Source organism: Gobio gobio, assembly GCF_949357685.1.
Source record: "Gobio gobio genome assembly, chromosome: 4".
Classification (NCBI taxonomy): Eukaryota; Metazoa; Chordata; class Actinopteri; order Cypriniformes; family Gobionidae; genus Gobio; species Gobio gobio.
The window spans coordinates 30,408,169-30,429,763 of NC_137100.1; the positions used below are offsets into that span (position 1 = coordinate 30,408,169).

At 38.5% G+C, this 21,595-nt stretch overlaps 1 protein-coding gene across 6 annotated transcripts in view; it reads right to left on the bottom strand.

The window, feature by feature from the left end:
• Nucleotides 1-21,595, bottom strand: part of kank1a (KN motif and ankyrin repeat domains 1a) — a 62,750-nt gene that overhangs the window by 8,603 nt on the left and 32,552 nt on the right. For 2 of the 6 annotated variants that reach the window (XM_079815065.1, XM_079815067.1), the window contains exons 1-4: nucleotides 13,631-14,000; nucleotides 11,318-11,446; nucleotides 2,256-4,883; nucleotides 856-1,008 (exon numbers count right to left, since the gene is read on the bottom strand). In XM_079815065.1, coding sequence (XP_079671191.1) covers nucleotides 856-1,008; nucleotides 2,256-4,883; nucleotides 11,318-11,354 — 2,818 coding nt within the window. In that variant the 5' untranslated portion in view covers nucleotides 11,355-11,446; nucleotides 13,631-14,000. Of the gene's footprint in view, nucleotides 1-855; nucleotides 1,009-2,255; nucleotides 4,884-5,909; nucleotides 6,044-11,317; nucleotides 11,447-13,630; nucleotides 14,001-21,595 lie in introns of those variants that run through there. The other 4 variants (XM_079815064.1, XM_079815066.1, XM_079815068.1 and 1 more) reach the window with 2 other exon arrangements.

A 21,595-nucleotide genomic window follows, 5' to 3' on the forward strand; every position in this document is an offset into this window, starting at 1 on the left:
TATATTGTTAGTGCAACAGTTTTATTATAGATCTGCAAGCATATTTTGCCTCGACCACAAATGCTGACAGAAATCTACACCCCCTATCAAAATTGAAAGAAAATTGATAAAGCTGACATCATGATTTATGAAATACAGTGTTATTGCTGTTATGGGAAATGAACAAGCACAATCTACTTTAGCCAGTAACTGCTAATCAAGACCATAAGCTGGAGCTGGCTACATTACTTTATCAAATCTGATAGACATGTAGAATGTCCAACCCTTGTTGTCGTTTTCAACAAAAGAAAGTATAAATCAAGCGCTGCAAGTTCAGAAAAAAATAATAGTTGCATATCAAACATGAGTTATGAAAAAAACTATGTGAAGCAAAAAAAAGACATCCCGCAGCCTAAAGCTATGGCAAACATGTTAAGTATAGGCTTCGCTCTGCCAAATACCGAAGAGGATCGCCGCCCCTCTCCACGGAGACTGAAAAAAGAACAGTTCTGAGAACTGCCAGAACATGCCCTACAGATGGACACACTCCCTCGGACTGTCTGTATCTCTAACATTGTATACGATTAAGGCACTCTTTATCCACTTTTCCCTTATTTTGACAGGTGAGAGCAGCTGAATCCCTGGAACTACGTGCCTCGAAGCTGTTAATCTTCTTATATATTCTCCTAAAACAGTCACACAAGGGTGGCTTCATGAGAAAAGCCAAGGGAGTTCAACATGAAGTGGCTTCTTTTATAATGGTTAAATAGTCTTGGTCTTATAGTACTTGAAAACAACATACTAATTATCAACTACAACTGACCATAACCACAAAAATATTTACAAATATGTCTCTTGTTTGGTGACAGGGCATACCATGCAATGCTGTGGACATTTGCTGGTCCATGCGGCTTTTCTGTGTAGCTGTACTCTGTTCATGCGAGTCGTCAGTATAGACATTTTCTGTCCGTGTGACCTCGGTTCTCACACTACTCGAGTGGGAATGGACTGCACTGACCATATGCGTTTCTGGAGAAATAGAAAAAAAGCACAAATTAGGTACAGCAATGTATTTCTGTGCATAAATTGCTCGCTCTAAAATTATACGTCCAAGACATTATAATACGTGTACCTCCTGCCAAAAAAAAAATTCCTTGAAAAGGACAACTCAATATCAGTTCTTGATGTGCAATGGTTATGGTATGAATCGGAATTCAAGACTATAGATATTCCTAATACAAGATGGTCTTTTATTGACATGCACAAAATGTAGTAATATAACAAAAACTATTCTGAAAAGAATGTCTGATATGGAGAATACCTGAGTGCATCTCCCGTTTAATCTAGAGCCAAAACGGTCCACAGCAGACATGGAAACACTAAAGTCTTGGCAGCAATTTTGACTGATCCTTTGGCCATAATACTCTGATGTGCATGTAGAAATTCTCTCTGTCACGCTCGCTTTTCCCTTCTCTAAAGAGTAGAAGGAATTGCTATTTATAACTTCAGAGCATTCCATAAAAACTCATTCTTAAAGGCTGGTATTTCTAAATAAAAGATGAGGGAGAAATGCAAGACCATGACTAAGAACTTTTAGATTCCTCCAATTTGTAAGCCTTCATTCCTGGAAATAAAAACAGTACTTGTGCACATACTTAAAGAAACTTTGGATATGCTTCATGAGGCTGGCCTTATAGAGAGAGAAAGTCTTTACATAAGGCTTCTGTCCATTACATAACACAGTGGACATATGAATCAGCATCAGCAAAGACAACAACTAGCCTTTTAGCACAAGCTGCTGCCTTCCAAAAGAGATGAGATCACTGTTGGATTAGATCCAAAGCCCCCCATGCATTTTCAGGGTCAGAGAAAACTCTGTCCTGTCAGATCGTGTCAGGCATCATTACAGACACAAACGCACCGTGTACCCTCTTGTCTCGTCCCTACTCCTCAACATACTCAGCAGGAGCAGGGGCCGGAGTGTAAATATAGCAACCGTGCTTTATACTAAACATTCAGTGATATTCTTCTTCTTCTATATGCTTCTATGTTCTTTGGTTCCAAAATGTAAAAGGAAAAGTAACCAAAAAAGACAGTGAAATATTTATCATAATGATCATTAAAATAAAATATTTTTCACAAGAGTTCCCCAGAAAAAAACAGACCGGATTAATGAGGTCATTGCAAAAAAAAAGAGAAGAGAAGAGAAGCCGTTTAAAAATCCGCATGGTTTCTTAAACACAGAGCATATAGGGATCAAGCAAACAGCAACTAACCTTTCATTGTGTGGTCTGATTCCTCCTGCTGCCTTAGAAGGTCCACATTGCAGAGTTCCTCAACACTTCCATACTTCATAACTGAATTGATGGATGATAGAGTAGTAACTAGCTCACTGTTGATGGAGCTAAACTGGGATTGTTGAGGTGGGCCAAATGCATCTGCCAGCTCACTGTAGTTCTGAGCAAGCAACATCTGCTGTTCCTGCAAGAGCTTCTGCACTCTCTCTATGTAGTGATCAAGTCCAACACCTGCCCCAGGTTCTGCTGATGACATTGATCCCACAGACATACTCTTAACTTGGGTCGGGTCAGGAGACTGAGATGGGCCACAGGCAATGTTCCTTGTCTTCTGACCGACTAAAAAGTTCTCATGTATGTTCATGTGACCAACCCCAGCCTCTTTGGTTTTGCAAGATGCTGACTTATCAAGCATAACCTCTTCAGATGCTGTAGTACCTACTGAAACGGAGCGCGTTTTCAATGTGGCCGGCACATCTTTTACAAGACCATCCCCAATGGCTATTGTACGAGTCTCCACTGGTACAGTGCTTACTTGTTTGTCTTTTGAGCATGGTTGCGTATTAGTGCAGGAGTCAGTAAGAATGACCTTGTCTGTATTAGTTAACTTGACTATTGTCTCGATTTCTGTGTTTGTGTACTGTGAAGCACACATGGGCAAAACCATGACTCCAAAGTCAGTTCTGTGAACTTCATCTGTTGCTGAGCTCTGGGTTGCCATCTCCATGATGGGCCTGATCATTACATCCACTGAACAATCTCCACATCCAATAGACCTGAACTCCTTGGCTTGTTCAGCCTCTCTTTTGCAAAGTCCTAAACTTTCGGCCGTTAACTCAGTGTTGATCCCCATTTCACATACATTTAATTCCACTCCCACACTCTGGTTGCACATCACAACCTGCCTGCCGACACACTGATCCTGAACCTCAGCACGTTCTTGTACAACCCACCGCTCCAATGGCAACTCTGGCCCCACCAAAACATGCCTTGCATCTGGTCTGCAAGTAATTCCTACTGAATTCATTTTTTGGACATGATTTGTGCTTGCATCATTAAACTCAACATGGTTGCCCACACCTTGGCTCTCTGTGGACACTTTGGCCTCCACTGAAGTGCTGTACATCTCTGGCTTTGCCATCACACCCTTGTCTGTTTTTTTCCTCGATCCAGCCACTTGAAGCTGAAGCTTTAACTTTCCCATCTCCATTTGGTGTGTGGTCTCCTTAAGTTGGACCTCCAGTCTGTAGATCTTCTCTTTGAAAGCTTCGATGGTCTGGTGCTGCATCTCGATTTCAGCTTCTACCTCACTGTTCATGCCTAGCATGGCTTCAGTCACACCAACTCCTGTGCTCCTCACCTCCTGCTCTGTTCCAACAGCCACATCTCTGCTTTTCCCGGACGACTTTCGGTAAACCACCACGTCGTTCATGTTCTCATCAGCCCCGACACCAATGGACTTGCTCTCACGGCTCCACCGCTGGATGATTTGGTTTGTTTTTTGCTCTGTTTGGTGTAAGCTGTGCTTTATTTCCTCACCATTATCCTGTATGTTCCTCTCCAGAGCCTCCACTCCAGCTGTCAGTTGCCTAAACTCCTGTAGCCTTTGAGTGCTGTGCTCAGTGTTCTCAATCTCCTCAATGTGAAGTTCAGAGCCTGTCCTGATTTGGGTCAGGGGCTCATACTGATCAGCACTGCCAACACTATATGAGCGCTTCCTAAAACCGCCACACTGACTCTGCCCTGCTACCTTGGAGTTCTTCATCTGGGACACTAGTTGCCTCTTCTCTTCTTGCAAGACTGATATTTTGACTTGAAGGATTGGGATGGTCTTTACCTGCTCTTCCAGTTCTTTTAGTCTCTTTAGAGCCACTACCATCTGTTCTCGAATGTGCTGGAGGTGCAAGGGGCTAACATTGGTCACTGGTGTGGTCATTCCTGAGCTGAGGGGACTATGGCGGATCGAACTACCCATAGACGATGTGAAGTAGGGGTTGTACTCGCCATTGCCTAAATGTCCATTATGTTGGAAAGAATGTGAGCTAGGTGAAATCTGGCTTGGCCCATAGGAGCCACTGTAAGAGGACAGAGAACTGGAAGAGCCCATTCCGCCAAAACTGGCCAGTCGCCTGCGAGGCGGCTCGTTGACTGGTGGCTGCATTAGGAGCCGCTCTTGCTCCAGTCGCCTTCGAGTCTCCATCAGTGTTTTCTCCACCTGGGGGTTATGGCGAAGAAGGCGGGGAGAAGGTGGTGGCAGCAGCTGCTTGGTCTCAGGGACGTTCACAAAGGCTTGGGGAGCTTCATGAACTTGGGCAGTATGGCCAGGGGGGGCTACCTGGTTCTGAGGCGTGAGGTAGACGAGTGACTGTTTGCACTCATCGCTGTTGGAAGAGGACAAGGAGTCTGTTGAAGTCCACTCAGTCTGGCCACTGCAACTGCTCCGAGGAGGAGGCACAGACTTGACCACTTTTGGCTTCCTCTGGATGTTTAGCTTCTTGATGGTGTTGCCCCTCTCGATGTCATCAACATACTTAAGGAAGTCCAGGTCTAGCTGATAACCATATGGGGTTTCCAAGCAGTAAGGGTCCTTCTCTTCATCATCTTTTTCTGCAACAAAGAGAAACAGAGAGTGAAATTAGTTGTTATCTAATCATTGTACAATTTATTAAATTGATACAAAAATATACATTTTAAATATACAAAATTATGTATATGATCGGTCCTTAAAATGGGTTACTTTTTTTACAAAAACAAACTAATTTCCGGAAAGGATTTAAAAAGCCAGCTACTCTAAAAACAGAAATCTTCATTTTGACAGAATGGTTCTTCAGTCTGAGTCCTTAGGACATTAAGTCATATTTATAAAGTTTGAAACCAACTCTTATGGTTGCAGGCACAAAAGGTGTCATAGCGGTGTGATCACTACTGTCATACCCAGTAATCATAACAGTGTGAGTCAGTCATTCCAACACCACTTTACACTAGTACAATTAATTGTAAGATTTTTCCAAGAACAGTCAAACCATTAACTAAAAAAGAAAAAGTTGACCTTTCCATCTATCGGTTTCCAACACTAAGTGTAAAGAAGTATATTCCACACAATTTCATTGCAAAACAAACTCCATGTGTTTGCTGAGCATTTGTAAGGTGGGGGCAAGTGGGGGTGGGGTTGAGGGAAAACAAGCAAATATTTCTTTCTACCCAAAGATCATTTTGGTCTGATATTTTAAACATTTCACTCACTCACTACATAACAGACAAGAAATACCTTGACAGAATGGCAAAAACGTTAATAGTTTCTTTTCAGCTAGAAGCCAATGAATATCCATCAACAGAGCTTATATCACAGTCCAAATTCCACAACGGACAGAGAATTCCTGCCGTCAGTTAGACAGATTAACTCTCTGAAAGCCAAGACACTTTCAGATGATTTAGAGAGCAGACACAGTGCATTAAGTACAAACAACAAACCATTGAACATTTTCTTGGTACGTTTTAAGGACATATGTAAAATGCATGAAAGTTTACTTGACCATGTAACACTCATTCCAACATTGCCTATATAGGTTTAACTGAAAGAGGTTTTGAGAAGGTTAAGGTAACCGAATCCCTCATTGTTTAAGCGTCACTTACCCAAAGTCAAACAGCAATCCTCATGCAGCGGCGCCTGTTCCCTTACAAGCCGTAATAGTTTTATAACTAGAACAAGCTGGAGGCTGCCTCCCCTCACTCACTGAGCACTTTCTCAACCTTCACTCCATAAGGGGAAAAATTCCACTATTGGTGTAAACTTAGCCCAGCTCAGCGCCGTCTGTGATAGGCTAGCTGCCTCTACCAATCATGCAGCACTTACACTGTTTCTTCTGTCTTGCCTCTCTGAAAGTGTTCTTTAAACACGTTGGAACCCCTTAAAACAGTGGTCCTTTTTAAACACTTTTTCCAGGCATGTCTTTGTCATATTAAGGCGCCTAAACTCACCAGACACATAATACAAGGTTCAGTTAAGCTTTTGCTGCTCCTTAATGTGAACTATGTTCAGGATTACAAATAAAAACACTAGGATATATTGTGAATATGGCTTTTTTATATATATAACTATAAAGGGCTACAAGGTTAGTAGACTAAAATAGACTTTTTTTTTTAAATAGGTTACTCCAACCAAAATAAAAAGCCTTATTCTTTATTTAGCCAAGCAACAATCATTCAATAGCACTGACAAAACCTCTTTTACTGTATTTGCACAGCAACAATCGCTAGCTTGTTAATCACACCAGCTAGCTTTGCTGACTATAGCAAGAGCACAACAGCAATGTCATGGAGAGAGAGACAGGCTCGTCTGGTACGAGGAACAGACACTTAGGCAGCTGAGAGCTGACCTCACCGGGAGGGGGGTTGTAAACCTGTGACACTAAAGGGACGAGTGAGAAGCAAGGGAAATGAAAGAAAGCGGTGTGAGAAACGTCTCCAAGAATAATCCACCCACACTCTCTTTTAGCAGTCTAGAATTACACTACCCACCATCAGACAAAAAAAAGCCTAGAGGATGTTCAGATCAAAATAGTTTATGCTACAGGCAACGTAATGAAGCAAACTTACTCTATGATGGAAAGCACTTTTAACCGTATAAACTAGACTGGTTTAATGTTCAGCAACCGGCAGGCAGCAAGTAAAATATTTTAAAAAGACCAAACTAAGACTGTACAGAATAAATCATAAAGACATAAGCACACTCCGCCAGTGTTAAATTCAAAACTGATGGTGGTTAGGGTTAGGGTTAGTGCAGGCTAAGGTTTCAAGTTGTAGTCCTTGCCACAAGAAAAAGAAACAAATTACCGGGTTGATGCAACTTTTTTTACGTGATTGGCTAAAAAACAAAAAGCAAGGATATGGCAGTAAGCGAGAAAAATTTAAAAAGACTCGTGTTTCTGACAGATGGACAAGCAAACGTGACACACAATCATTTGGCATCTCTGTTGTCACAAAGTTATTTCTGGACAAAATTGAGCAGAAAGAGCCCTGTGTAAATGGGGTTTATAAAATGTATGGATTTTGTTAATATTAGGGGGGGAATGTGTTGAGTACAATCAGCAAACATTAGGAGTGACGTTGTCAGTCTAAAACATTTAAAAAAGGTTAAAAAAAATTGCCTGATTTGGTAGAGAAAATGGTTTGGGGAATCCCATAGGAATATTTCTAAAATATAGAATTGTTTCCTTTGTTTTGTATGTTAACTTGGAATTGCAGATGGACAGGACGGTGTGCGTTCTCGAAATTCTCACAAGACATCCACTTTTGACCAAATGTAACATTAGTGTCATGTAAACAACTTAAAATAGATGTCCACAGACAGCCCTGTTATTTTTCTTGCTTGGTCTGTGCACTGCTTTTACTAAAATAAAAAAAAGAGAGCGAGATGGACTGAGAAGAATTAGAACAAGTGTGACTCACAATCTTTGAGTTTAAAAGGTCATGGCTTATCTACTGTGTTTAGCAAAAACTGTCTGACTAAATGTCCAAAGACATGTCATCAAGTAGCTGCTAAATATTTGCGCGATCAGCATTACGTTGTCACCAGAAACCGTGCTGTCTTGCAAAATTAGAAACATTTTAACAAGACTGTTATCTAAAATCTGTAGTTCCGATTTATTTTTGGCCTCTTTTATGTTCTGCCTATATTACACTTCAGGTGTATTCCAATACAATCCTCTTGAGAGTATTCATTACCAGTTACAAACCCCTGAGGACAATGTTTTCAGTTCTCATATAACACAATGAAAACTCGGCGGATCTCGCACAATCACCTTAGGCACGAGATCTGCTGCAATGAAAATAGACATCTATTTTAAAATCTGACCTCAGATGCCCAAATCGATGATGTAGGAGGAAAAACAAACATAAATCAGCTTGTTTTGCGAACCACAAAACCTATATGGAAATTTGAGAGATCAGGATGTCAGGAATGACCTCCATACACCAAAGTTATCTTTCACAGTATATGTGCAGCAGGAAAACGCATCGGAAATCATGTGAGAAAACAAAACCTTATAGATTTCTTCGCGAGGTTATCCAATAATTTACTTTCCTAAATTTTACTATGAACTTTCAAACCAACAGAATATGCTAGCCACTTCCCAAACATAATATATTTAACAACAGCTAACCCATGTACATTCCACAGACTACATTTGTTTGCAATGAACATTTAGATTTTTTTTTACTTTTACCTGAACAGAACAAAACATGTGAGAAACTAACCTAAACAGTTACATATGAGCACTTGATAAGCAAGTAAAACCGATAAAGAATGAATGCAACTTTTTTTTTCTTTCTAAAAGCTTCTAAAAACACAGTTCTAAAAACACTGGGTTCATAGGCTTATATTATTACTCAGCTGCACACAAGAATCAACACAGTTACTGTAGTTATACAAATAGTTGAATATAACTGTAAGGCCCAGTTGGCGCTTGTGAATGTATGGATATTTCAGTCAGCTTTTGAATTTATACAGGCATTTCAGACTTTGAATTGCAAAAACTAAAAAAAACATATCAATGGCCTCCAGATTTTTACAATACACGTTTGCCAGTGCAATAGCAATGCAAGTTACAGCACTACCTACTGTACTGATGCTATAGAATATGACAGGGGGTGTGATATTGCCTGGTGGACAACATCTTCCCACAAAAACCTGTTGTACAAGATCATCCAATGGAGTCACTTTCAAAAATAAACTACAACAGAGCAGCTTGAATCCTGAGAAAATACAAAATCAGCAAAACACAACTGTCATGAATATCAGTAATTAAGTATCTACTACACTTTATCCATTTTACTTAATGGCCATTTATTCAGTCTACATTTAAATGCCTAGAGCACTGAATATAATACTGTTTTGTCACTTACTGGGACAGGAGTTTGACTGCAGCAGGCTAGCATTACTGGTCTGGGCATATCAGAGTCTTCTCTCAAACACACACACACACACACACACACACACACACAGAGAAGAGAAAACAGAGGCCCTTTTTCTCACTCTGGCCTGGTATTTCCTGACCCGGCCCATGGAAACCACGTCAGCCTTCCAGTTTAATTATCCCAGAAATCCACGTCATCTTCAAGACACTAACAACTAACACACACTAACAAGCACGCAGAGCCATTAAACAAGCACAACAACAGTGCTGGGACAGATACAGGAGCATCTCTAAGAATAGTCCTGCCATGAAAGAACAGAGCAAGCAAGATAAAAGGTGAACAGATCCAGTATTAAAGCATCTATATTAACTAAACCCGCAGTACACCGCAGATTAATGCTAATCCAGCCAATAACTGAATCAAGAATATCTGAAGGAATATTACATGTAGGGGATTGTTAAAGACAATAGGCTTCAAATTATTACAATTAATAGGGCTGAATCATAGTCCTGGTTTCACTCATCATTACATAATTTACTGCATACGTTTTCAGACGTGCTGTGAATGATTCAGTTGATAAACAACCTTAAATACCCCATGAAATGGCTTGAAGAGTACCGTTTTCTTTTCTGGGCACAATATGTAAAAAAAAAAAAAAAGTTTTTAAATATAAATATCTAATCATTTTGTCAAACTTCCACCACAGATAGCCACAAAGCTAACAGACATGGACTAAAAGCCACCAAACTTCCATCTTGAGCTTATGTACCAAACTTGTACCTAATGTCGAATTCATGTACTCAAATTATGCACTGATACTAAATATTTTAGCAGTCACGTTCGATCCCTGGCTATAAACACTTCTAAATGTTCAATACAAGTTTCTACACTCTAGATCAGGATGAAAGCTTGACTTTGCAGACATTCAATACACAAAGAAACTGAAAATATGTTTAAAAAGGTTAATGAGGTACCAGATTGCTTAAATAAAGAAGACCATTGTAACTTAACAGTAATCAAGTACCCGTAATACTAGTGTCCAACAATTTAGCACGTCCAAGCCTTTCGATCTTGACATGCTAATCAGCTAGAACTCTAGACTTTATAATGGCACAGCTTGGCAGCCTTGTTTAACACCAAGTGCTCTGGCCCGTTGTGTTCTGTGGAGGTGCCATATGGAAAGAGTCCAAGACAACACCAAATCTTTTTTAGGCTTTTTACTGACCTGAATTTCATTGTATAAATATCAAAAGGTCAGGGTTCACTGACAGACAACCAAAAAGCCCAAAGGAGATACAATATCATGAAGAAAGAAGCCATCTATTGACCGTGTTAGTTTTGTGAAGCTGATTTCCCTAATCTACAACAAAAACATGTCTGCTTGACATTAAAGTACCATCAAAATGACCTTTTGTCAACAAAAGCTGGCTGCATGGCAAAAAAAGGAGCAAAACCCATTCATTTAATTTATTTCCATTGCATCGCGCAATATAAAGCGACTGACATAACAGTTCTTTTTATTACTCAAGGTGTTGTTCTTTCACTTTATTGTCAGAAGGAATGTGCAGTGGAGTGTGTTAATGTTGTGGTTGAGTGTTCGGAGCCCGGCAGGGCTAACACGAAATATTTCACAGCATGCTGTGAAAATCACACTCCTGTCCCGTTTAAGAAATGCAGGACTGTGCAAAAATCATGGGTTTGAATCCTCAGTGCTCAACAATCAGAAAAAATATGTCTCAAAACTCAAAAGCATATGTTCAGTCATGTTCATATACCTATTCAAATGCTCACCTGGGTCTTCACTTGGCAAAGTTAAAGCTGAAGTGTGTACATTTTTCGATATTTAAATACCTTCTTTTTCATCGCATCGCAAACAACCAGCCCAACAAAGAACCACTGGCTCAACCAATGGCGTGAGTCTGGGGTGGGACTGTTTAGGGGGAGTGTTTGGGGAAGCCAATTTGAAAGCAAGTATTATTTTTGCAATTCCATTTGGTGACTCTACTGGTGCAGAAATTACACACTTCAGGTTTTCACTGAGAATAATTGTAGGCCTAAACACTAATGATTCATTAGCGATCAGAACAGACAGACAATCATGCTAATTAAAAAGGGAGGGGTGTTACCTGAGGCGTTGCCGTTAACGTGCATGGTTTGGGCCATGGCCGCAGACACTCGTTCGAAATCCCACAGAGAGCCTGAATGCACTCATGCAAATGTCATGCATCAAATCAGCTTGCCATGCAACCTGCAAACTGGACAAAACAACAAAAACACAAAATGTCAGACACAATAGCACATGCATGATTCACAACAACAAATACACATATTATACATATACTACAAACAATCCAAAGTCAATGTGAAGTTCACAAAACAAATCATGGACTCTGATATAGGTGAGACCAAAGTGACGAACCTCAGTGTTGCAATTTTGTGCTCGTCTCCAAAACCTTGTGGGTAGTTTAACCAAAACATGAGCTTTCATTGAGGTCATTTAATATTTAACAACAAATAGAGCTCTAACCTTCAAATGGTGGGCATGTAGAAATAACCTTGTGACAAATCTTACGCTTTCAAAAAAAGGTACAAAAGCCATCACGGTTTCAAAAGGTGAACTTTTGTACCTTATTTACTCCTAACGGGTGCATATTAGTACCTAAATGGTACATATTAGTACCCTTGAAAGAGTACCAGTAGCTGCGGATTGAAAATACACCCAATGGAAACACTGCAATTTTGCAAAAACTTCAATATAAATCGCAAAAAAAAGTTATTGCTCGCATGAGGTGGTTTTTTAGGCAATTCGAAAAAGGGATATTTTGCAAAACTGTTTTTCCGCATTTACAGGTCACCTGGCGTACGTAAAAGTCGATCATTCTTTAAAGTTGGCGTGGTATGTTTGGACAGAAGACTGACAGAGAGAGTTCTTTATTAAACTATTCATTAACTTTTCTTTATTAACAGTTCCTCTGTGAAATCGCATACTATAACCTCCCAGAAACAATTAATATGTGACCGCTCCCAAGTATAAGGGACTTTCCTTGCCATTAATGCTTGGATAACATGCCTACGTCTCCTTCAATTAAAAATAATGGCTAGTGCGGTGGCTGCGATATACATGAACCTACCAACATCCGTCGCCAGTGAAACGATTTCACTTATCGTGAAAAGGCATCATTTTGCAATAGTTTTTTATTCAAATCTGTAATGGAAACTAGCCTTGTGACAGCTTTTGTAAAAATTTTTATAAATGTTATAGTTCCCCCTAAAAAAGAGAGAAGTTTGTCATAAAAGCTATTGTATGAGAAACCGACTGATAGCCTAACACAGTCGCATACTTCTTCACCTTATAAGAGCTCTGAAATGAAACTGCACTGCATTCTAAATTAGCACTGGGACTGGAAGGAACTAAAGACGGACCAACTCGACCAATCAGACATGTTGGGCAAACAGCTCACCATCTGTAACCATCTCAAACTACATATCTGGTGCCATAACAAACTTGTTTTTGTATGAAGGAGAAGCCAGTTATCTTTACATGTTGGAGCATCAGTAAAATCAAGAACTAAGATTCAGCATGACTTAAAAGCATTTAGGCAGCAGATCGGTATTGTTTAAGCAAAGCAATGACGGAGCAGCAAATACGCATGTGTGCAGCAGATACAGTGGTGGGTCTCATAAACCCCTGGTGGAAGAACGGCAGGAAGAGGAACCAGTGGGAGGTCTTCCATGTTCTCTGAAGAACACAGACTTGGGAAGCTAGTAAAAACAATGATTGGAACAGTCCGGAGTATTACGAAACACAGGACGTGTTAAGGAATTTCCTCCATCTTGCACAAAAAAAACACAAACACACATATTACAACAACAGCAGGGCTCAGTTTTTGCAGAAACATACAGCACAGCCAAAGTTCACAGCCAAACTGAGGTAACCCCTTAGAAATGTTGTGCAATGTCTTTTTCAGCAGACAAGTTTTGATATATTTATTTTTTTATATGAATAGAAGACAAAGGACAACTTTTCATCAATAAATCACCTTAGTCTGTACAAACAATGAGACACATTCAACACTGTATAGACAGTTGTTTAGTTTTAAGAAAGATAATCACTCCATCTCAACAAAGAGGCAAAAATGTAACATGTTAATTGGATGAAAATATGCATGTGTGGCTGAAAGTCAACTCTGAGCTTGTCAAAACATGCTAAAATGCTGCCATTAAAATGAATGAGTGGCTTAAATTCAAGTATATTTTAAACCCAGAATGCTTGATTATTTAAAAATGTCATGCAGATTAGTTTGCATAACGAACTGTACAGACAAAAACACTTCAAGGGTAAGTTCAGGTACAAAAATGTACACGCATTAGATATATTCTTGTTATGCTGAGAAAGTGCATGCATGCAGATGTGACATTAGACTAAAAAGCGCACCTACCTTGTTCAGTCATTATTAAACGTCTTCAACATCTAGTCACAGGGAATGAAGTAACAACGGCCTTGCAGTCACTTATAAGCCAAAGCATCCACGCAAAGTGGAGTGTATATTACAGCTAAGATTAGCTAACTTTCTCAGATGTCACCAGTCCTATAAGAGGAAAGGATGCATCCGTCCGTGTTGAACAGATCAGTGACCAGAGCATTAACAGGAGACCCTAGGTGTAAAGCACAAGAGGTCCAATCGTACACTCTTACAATGTAAAGTTCTCTATTGGCGCAATGGCATCAACAAGATTGCTTGTTAATAGCAAACAGGGTCAGCCTGTTACAGATTGACGTGTAACTGCAGGTAGATCCTTCTTACTGATAGCGAAAAGAAACGGAAAGGCGTGTTTCATAATTTTTTACTCATTCCGTGTCACTCCCTGTTCTCAACACCCAGTAAGCAAAGTCTGTACTAGTAGAATACGGAGTGAATCTTTTCAAAAACAAAAATGGAAGGAGAAATGCACAGACAACACCTCTGGACATGCGATATGGCCCATCTGAATCAGATGCCACTGAATTTATAAGTCAACTGTTAATGGCAAGGGCAGATGTTCTCATAAACTTGTTCCAGGTATGTCACACAGGATATGCAGGAATTACACAAGAGAATGTGGCATGCTAGTGGGAGGTATAGCACATCTCCAGAGGTGAGGGCAGGGTAGCATGACGAGGCAGTCATCTGACTCAACACAATAGCCAGAGGCAGCATTTAAACATGGAGTGCAGGTCCGTACAAGGCTCTGAATTCAAACACGCACATATACACACAAACACAAACACCCTCCATTGCTGGAGACCGATTTAAAATGGGAGTGGTAAGGTGTATTGCTTTAGAAAAATGTACAAACACACCTACTTTCCTCGTCGCATGTCATTAATTTAATTGCTCTTTTCACCACACCTTCCACAGAATTCATTGTAAATTGTTAGAGGAAAACATTGAATGTCGTGCTATATTTCTACTGTAATTGAGGCATACATAAATTGTAGCTAGTTTACCATTCAAAATTAAAGTTATTCATTGACCAGACTGTATTTGCCTCAAAAGTAGAATTTAAAATGTTTTATCAAAATGTATAAATAAGAAGAAATATTTCTTGAGCAGCAAATAAGCATATTAGCATGATTTCTGAATGATCATATGACACTGAAAACTAATGATCATATGGCTGCTGAAAAAGTTATTTTAAATTGCAATAATATTTATAATAATATTGCACGTTTTTACTATATTTTTCATTAAATAAATGCATCCTTGGCGAGAAAAAGTGACTTCTTTAAAGAAGAAACAAATAAATATATGTGACAGTAGAGCTGCACTTTTTTGTTTAATAAATACAACTAAACAAAAAAAGGAATACATTTGAATGATACTTTTTTAAATTGTTTGAATGAATGATTCAATGACTCGAAAGACTTCACTTGTTTCATTACTGGTTGAATTAGCGTTTTTACATTAATCTCGAATGAATGATTCAATGACAAATACATTTTTATTTCACTTGTCGCCAATTACTGCCGTAATAATGTAATTGATGCAATCTTTCATTGAAGTGTCAAGTTTCAAAAGGCGATTTATTCTTTTCGATCACTGCCGTAGACATCAGTGTTTATATCCGAACTATAACATTTTCTCCCAGTACTTGTGTGATAATCTAATTCATTGTAAGAAAGAAATAATGATACCGTGTGGTTGAAAAGACTGTTTGTGAAGCGGCTTCATACCTAAACATGACAACTGCTCTCTCTGGGTCAGCGGCATCAGAAATGCAGATCTGAATGATCGTAGGCTACTTGTCAAAGATTTAATAGACACAGCCGAATCGTTGACATTAAGAATTAAGATTGCGTGGGTGTTTGAATAAAGATCTTTTAACGATTAATCATGCAGCTCTATGTGACAGCTATGTATCTGACAGATATGATGGAGGGGAAGAGTATCAGTTTCTCATACAAATCTATCATATGGCTTCAAAAGCCTTGAAATACAGCACAGGAGTGGGGGGCTACTTGAATGCGTTTTGTCCATTTTGGAGTACTGAAGGCTGGGTCACCTGTTTAAAAATATCTCTTTTTTTTATTTCTTCAACAAAACACAAGTGATATGGGGCGATATAACAGATTTTAAGTTTACTTAAGTTTAAGTCACCATCCAAAAAGCTTTTCAAACTAAACACTCTAAACTCGAGACCACCTAGAGAGCCTCATGCGGTTATCACAAAATTCCAGATAATGGGTCAAAGTAACATGATCTTTACGTCCTCAGGGGAAGGCCGTTTCGGATATTGCTGTTGTAGTTTGAGGTGGAGCTGCAGGTGTGTGTGTCCATTGATAATTTTCAGTGAGGGTCTATTATGTGACACAACCTGTCAGAAAATCAAGATTTATGACCAAGCAAAAGACAAGTTAAAATTCATAATGCCCTTCGAAACACTCACATGTACAAACTCCCTTTTGATCCTTCACACCAGTGTTTAAGAGAGTGGGAAAAAAGCCTAATGTACACTCATAAACAGCATTTCCCCCTTCCCATCAGCCACAGTCATTATGAAGACAAGAGTTGGGGGAAAAGGGGGATTTGCCAGCAGCAACTTGACCATGAAAGCAGGCAGCTGAATTTCATTATAGCGTTGGGCTTTGAATAAGCCAGAACTAAAGAACTTCAGAAAAGAGTGGGGCTGAACACACCTGTGCATTCATGTTAGCTTCTGGCAGGGGGGCCAAAGGTCTGACCCGGGCTCAAATGCCCCCAACCATTACTTACGACAACTATGCTGATCCCCCTTCTTCCAAATTCAGCTTCAAAGCTTATAATTACCTTGACAGGCACAGAGGGGGTTCTGAAACTGCAGACCACTTTTATTCTGTCGGTTTTTTCAGCCTAAGCAATGTAAAACCTAAAGAAATCGTCTTGACATAATTAGACAAACACTAAAACGCTGCAGTGCTGCATGGGTTTATTAAATAAATAATTACAATAATTAAACCATATTGTCATTACCCGGTTCATCTGAATCAAATGCATCCAGGATATTCCAAGAATTCGACATCAACTTGCTGGAAAAGTCAGAGTCAAACCTCAAACTGTGAGTGCAAACTCCTGCAAGCGGCTGATGCACTAGACAGCCAGTTCTAAACTGAAGATCTGACTGAACGGTCCCAAACCTGATCTAGGTCAGCTAAATATAAAGAACCCTGAAGAGAAAGTGACTTAATCACAACCACAGACCCGTTCGCATGGGCTGTAGACCCTATTTTTATCATTATCACCCTCTTGTCTGTTCGCCTTAAACGGCGTCCTGTGATACAGCTGTAGATTCACTAGTAAGTGAAGGCAAAGTGTTTGCTTATCAGTAACAAGAACATCACTCGAAGCTACTATAGCCTCTTCCTGTTTTCATATACGCCCTGAAATGTAAAAACTGTATGTGCAATATATATGGAATATGTGGAGTAAACAAATACATTTTTGATACTTTTGGAATCAATAAACTACTTTAAAGCTTAAAGGATGACAACAAAAAGCATATTATATGGACAGGATTTAGAACAAATTAGTCTGATTTAGGGCTGCACAATATATCGAAATTATCAAAATATCGCAAATGTACATATTGCAATATGCATATCGCAAGGGCACGCAATATCGGAATGATTTTAATAGGCTACTTCAGCATTGTGAAAACTGCACGTTTTAGGTCGACGCATATAGCAGAGAATAGACTGGGCACACGACTGTTACTTATGTGACTTGCTTGACATTAAAAAGAGTTATTAAACGCAATAGCTTGCAAAAAAACAACTCCTTGCAGTCGCGCGCTGTCTGCCACACACACTGACGCGCACAAAAGCCGCCTCTCTGAAAGCGCGTGATCCCTTCAGTTCTGTTTCGTGCCTTGTTACACACTCAAACTGTCAAATACACACAGAGTGAAAGTCAAAATGGCTGTTTTGATGAGTATTTATGTAAACATAGTCGGTTATACTTTAAGTGAACAATATCAGTCGGGGAAAGAAACCGAATGAGTGTCAATAGGATCCATACATTAGGTCGTAAAGTGACAGCCTGCTTATACAGTAAACCTGCTTATACAGTAAATCCCCCAAATACAGTAAACCTGCTAATACAGTAAACCTGCCGCTGTCTGTCAAACAACAAAAGAACAAGAGAAAATCACTCAGTGCTCTTGGCTGAATAACCTTTGTAGTTTTATTATGTATCAGTGTTTAATTCATGGTAATGCTACTGCTTTTAGTTAAAATTTTTAATAACAAAGATATGTTTAAAATAACAAAAATAACTGTCCAACCCTAGTTCAAGTGTCTTTGTTTACCTGGACGTGCAATGCTTTCTTTTCCCAGAAAGAATGTGAAACACATAAATGGTATCATTCTCAGTTTTTAAATACTTTTTTAATTTAATTTAAATAGATTTTACACACTTAAAGCAATATCATATCGCATATCGCATTTTTCTTCAATATCGCACAACCCTAGTCTGATTCAATGCAAGACTATATGAAATGTCCATTTGCGCCTTTCCAAACCACCTTATCTGGTGTTGTTAAAGAGGTTTTTGACCTTCGTACGTCATGCTGACAGAGAAATTGGGGTTAATAGATTGTTGTGGAATGCCTTAATAATGAAAGATTATAGATAAACTACGGTTCAAAAGTTTGTGGTCAGTGGGATTTTTTTTGTGTTTTGATAGAAGTCTCTGCTCACCAAGGCTGCATATTTGATCAAATATACACTATAAAATGCAAGTCAAATATTATTTACTTAACGTAATTTATTCCTGTGATGGGAAAGCCATTACTCCAGTCTTCAGTCTCACACGATGCTTTAGAAATCATCCTAATATGCTGCTTTGGTGTTCAAGAAACGTTTCTTATGATTATTAATGTTGAAAACAGTTTTTCTGCTTAATATTTTTGTGGAAACAGTGATTTGTTTTACTACTTCAAAACTTTTGTAATATTATAAAAATGTCTTTACTGTCACTTTGTCAATTTACATTTTTTTTTTTTTTATCTTACTGACCCCAAACTTTTGAACAGCAGTGTATATAGCAAGACTCATTCTTACATCTGACATTGTTGAGCTAGTAAATCATGCATATTAATTTTCATGAATAATCTGAAAACATTACAACACCGCTGTTCTACTGAAGAGTCTAATGTCAAGAGGTCATGAAGAGAGAGAAAATTACTTGCAGTAATGACAGATTTATAAATAGATAATATAAACAGCAGAATATTTTACAAGGAGTAACATTCTGTCAAAGGTAATGAGCTGACCAAATGAAGTGGTCAGCTCCATACAAAAATGTTTATAATTTAAAACTAATATATATATTAGTTTTAAATTATAAACATTTTTTATATATATAATATTATTTACTTATTTACTAATATATATATATATATATATAGTAAATAAGTAAATAATATTATATATATAAAAAATGTTTATAATTTAAAACTAATATATATATTAGTATTAGTACTGCAAATGTTTGAAGAATACCGGCCTGTAGATGGCAGTGTTGTCAAAAATGCACTTGAATGCACTTGATTTAGTCTGCATTGAGAAGTTAATACAGTCCAGAGTGTCTGTTGGCTTCAGTTAAGTGGAAGTGTATTCACTGCTGTATTTCTGCTATTAATGAGAAGAGAAGTTGAATAGAAAGTGTGTTGTGTTGGATCCTCTTGGAACTATTAAGTTAAAAGAATCCTCTGTTAACATACATTTTACTGGGTTTACAGTTCTCTGCGATTTTATGGGTTTATTTCCGTAAACTCTGAAAATCAGCCTGTCACAGAATTCAGACTGCCTATTAGGATTTTTTTGGGGGGAAATAATAATAAGACAAAACAAGAAACTTTCTTTCTCTGTTAGCTTGATCTGGAGTTCAGTTTTAAACTCTTGAAATCATAGTGCACAAGAAATAAACTAAAGGTTATAAACATATATATATAACATAAATTATAAACATACACATATATATATATATATATATTCCAAGAGGATCCAACACAACACACTTTCTATTCAACTTCTCTTCTCATTAATAGCAGAAATACAGCAGTGAATACACTTCCACTTAACTGAAGCCAACAGACACTCTGGACTGTATTAACTTCTCAATGCAGACTAAATCAAGTGCATTCAAGTGCATTTTTGACAACACTGCCATCTACAGGCCGGTATTCTTCAAACATTTGCAGTAAATGAGCACATAAATATACTAAAATGAATTAATAATATTAATTTATTCATTTCCCCCCCGAGGCACAAATACAAAACTATGAAGATTCATCCATATCCAAGAAATCACAAAACTAATTTCAATTAAATTACCAATTTAAAACATGAAAAGAAAAACATACATACCGAAAAACCGACAGTCCATTTGTCTCACTGCTCCCATCAGAGAAATTTTTTTTTTTTCGAGTCATGTAAAACATGCATGAAAGCACCCGAAGTGAAATGTTCACTCCACGTATAGCTGCAGAGCACACTCACTGCTTCATTTAACAATGACCCAGCCCTTCCACTCCACAGGGTGTATATGAGGAGAGTGGGTAGTCCCTATCAGCTACACACGCTTGCTATCTTTACCCTCTTTTGTCCGACAGATGGTTGTCTTTTTCTACTTCTCTTATTCTACCACGTTTGGAACTGAATAAAACAATGTGCATTTTTCATCTCCACACCTCTGTCCAAGCGTGCATTTGACCAAGGACAGGCTGGAGCCAGATATTTGTTTAGCTCTCCAGTGGAGCCAGGCAGACTGAGAGGCCCAGCGGCCGTTCTCCTCATGATAAAGAGCCTTGAGAGGGCTGGAGGCCAAGGGAGCCTCCCAGAGTTACGGACATAGAATGCTGCACTACCACGCTTTATTCATCAGAATGCATATCAAATTATAGTGCAGGATTAAGATTAAATTGTTTGGTTCTTTGATATTTGCACACACATTTAATACAATCTATTTTCCATGCATATTATACATAAAATATTAGTTTATAATAGTTTATCTATAGTAATGTATATTAATTAGAAACATTTAAAAATACATCAGACCACTATTATTTTAAAGCTACACTGTGTAACTTTTTTTGTTTATTCTTAGCTAAAAACACTTAGTTCTTTCAGAAATATATGTGCTCATTAATGTATATTTACTTCTTTCAAGTAATAAAGTAATTCTCGTAAGTTTATAATATGCCATTGAAAATACATACGGTAATGGGTTTGAATGCGGGTCGCCATGTTGCCCCTCCATCTTGAAAGTACATCAGCCAAAGAGGGACATATCCGTGAATTCAAGCTTCGCCTTTTGCGTTTTAACACTCGATGGCACCGTGTCGAATGTGGACGAGGTCGAACTGGAAGCCATATTAATCTTGGACTAAATCGGCCACCGTAGGAGTTAAAACGAAATCGGAATTGAGAGGAAGAGAAACTAATATTCACCGGATGGTCATATACCTTTTCACCGCTAGATGGGAGAAAATATCACACAGTGTAGCTTTAAATATCTTTAAAATCTTGTAAAATAATATGCATGTATATATATATTAAATGTATATTATATATAAAAATAGTTACTGCTTAAATTTAATAATTCAAAGGATGTTTTGTTCCTACATTTCACACCTACATGCTAATGCCAAATTAAGATTTACGGTTTACGGATTTAAAAAAAAAAATCATTGGAAACCCAAAGGGCGCTCCTTGTTGACAGACTACAGGAATGTTTTAGACAGCAGTTACAAAGAAGCAGGAGAAATTCCAATGCTAAACACACCTTGCCAGCCTTAATTAGAGCTGTGCTTAAAGGCTAAAGGGTTTTGTTTGGCTTAACCACTTGAGCTGGCAAGGTGCTAATGAGAAAGGGCCCATTCCAGGG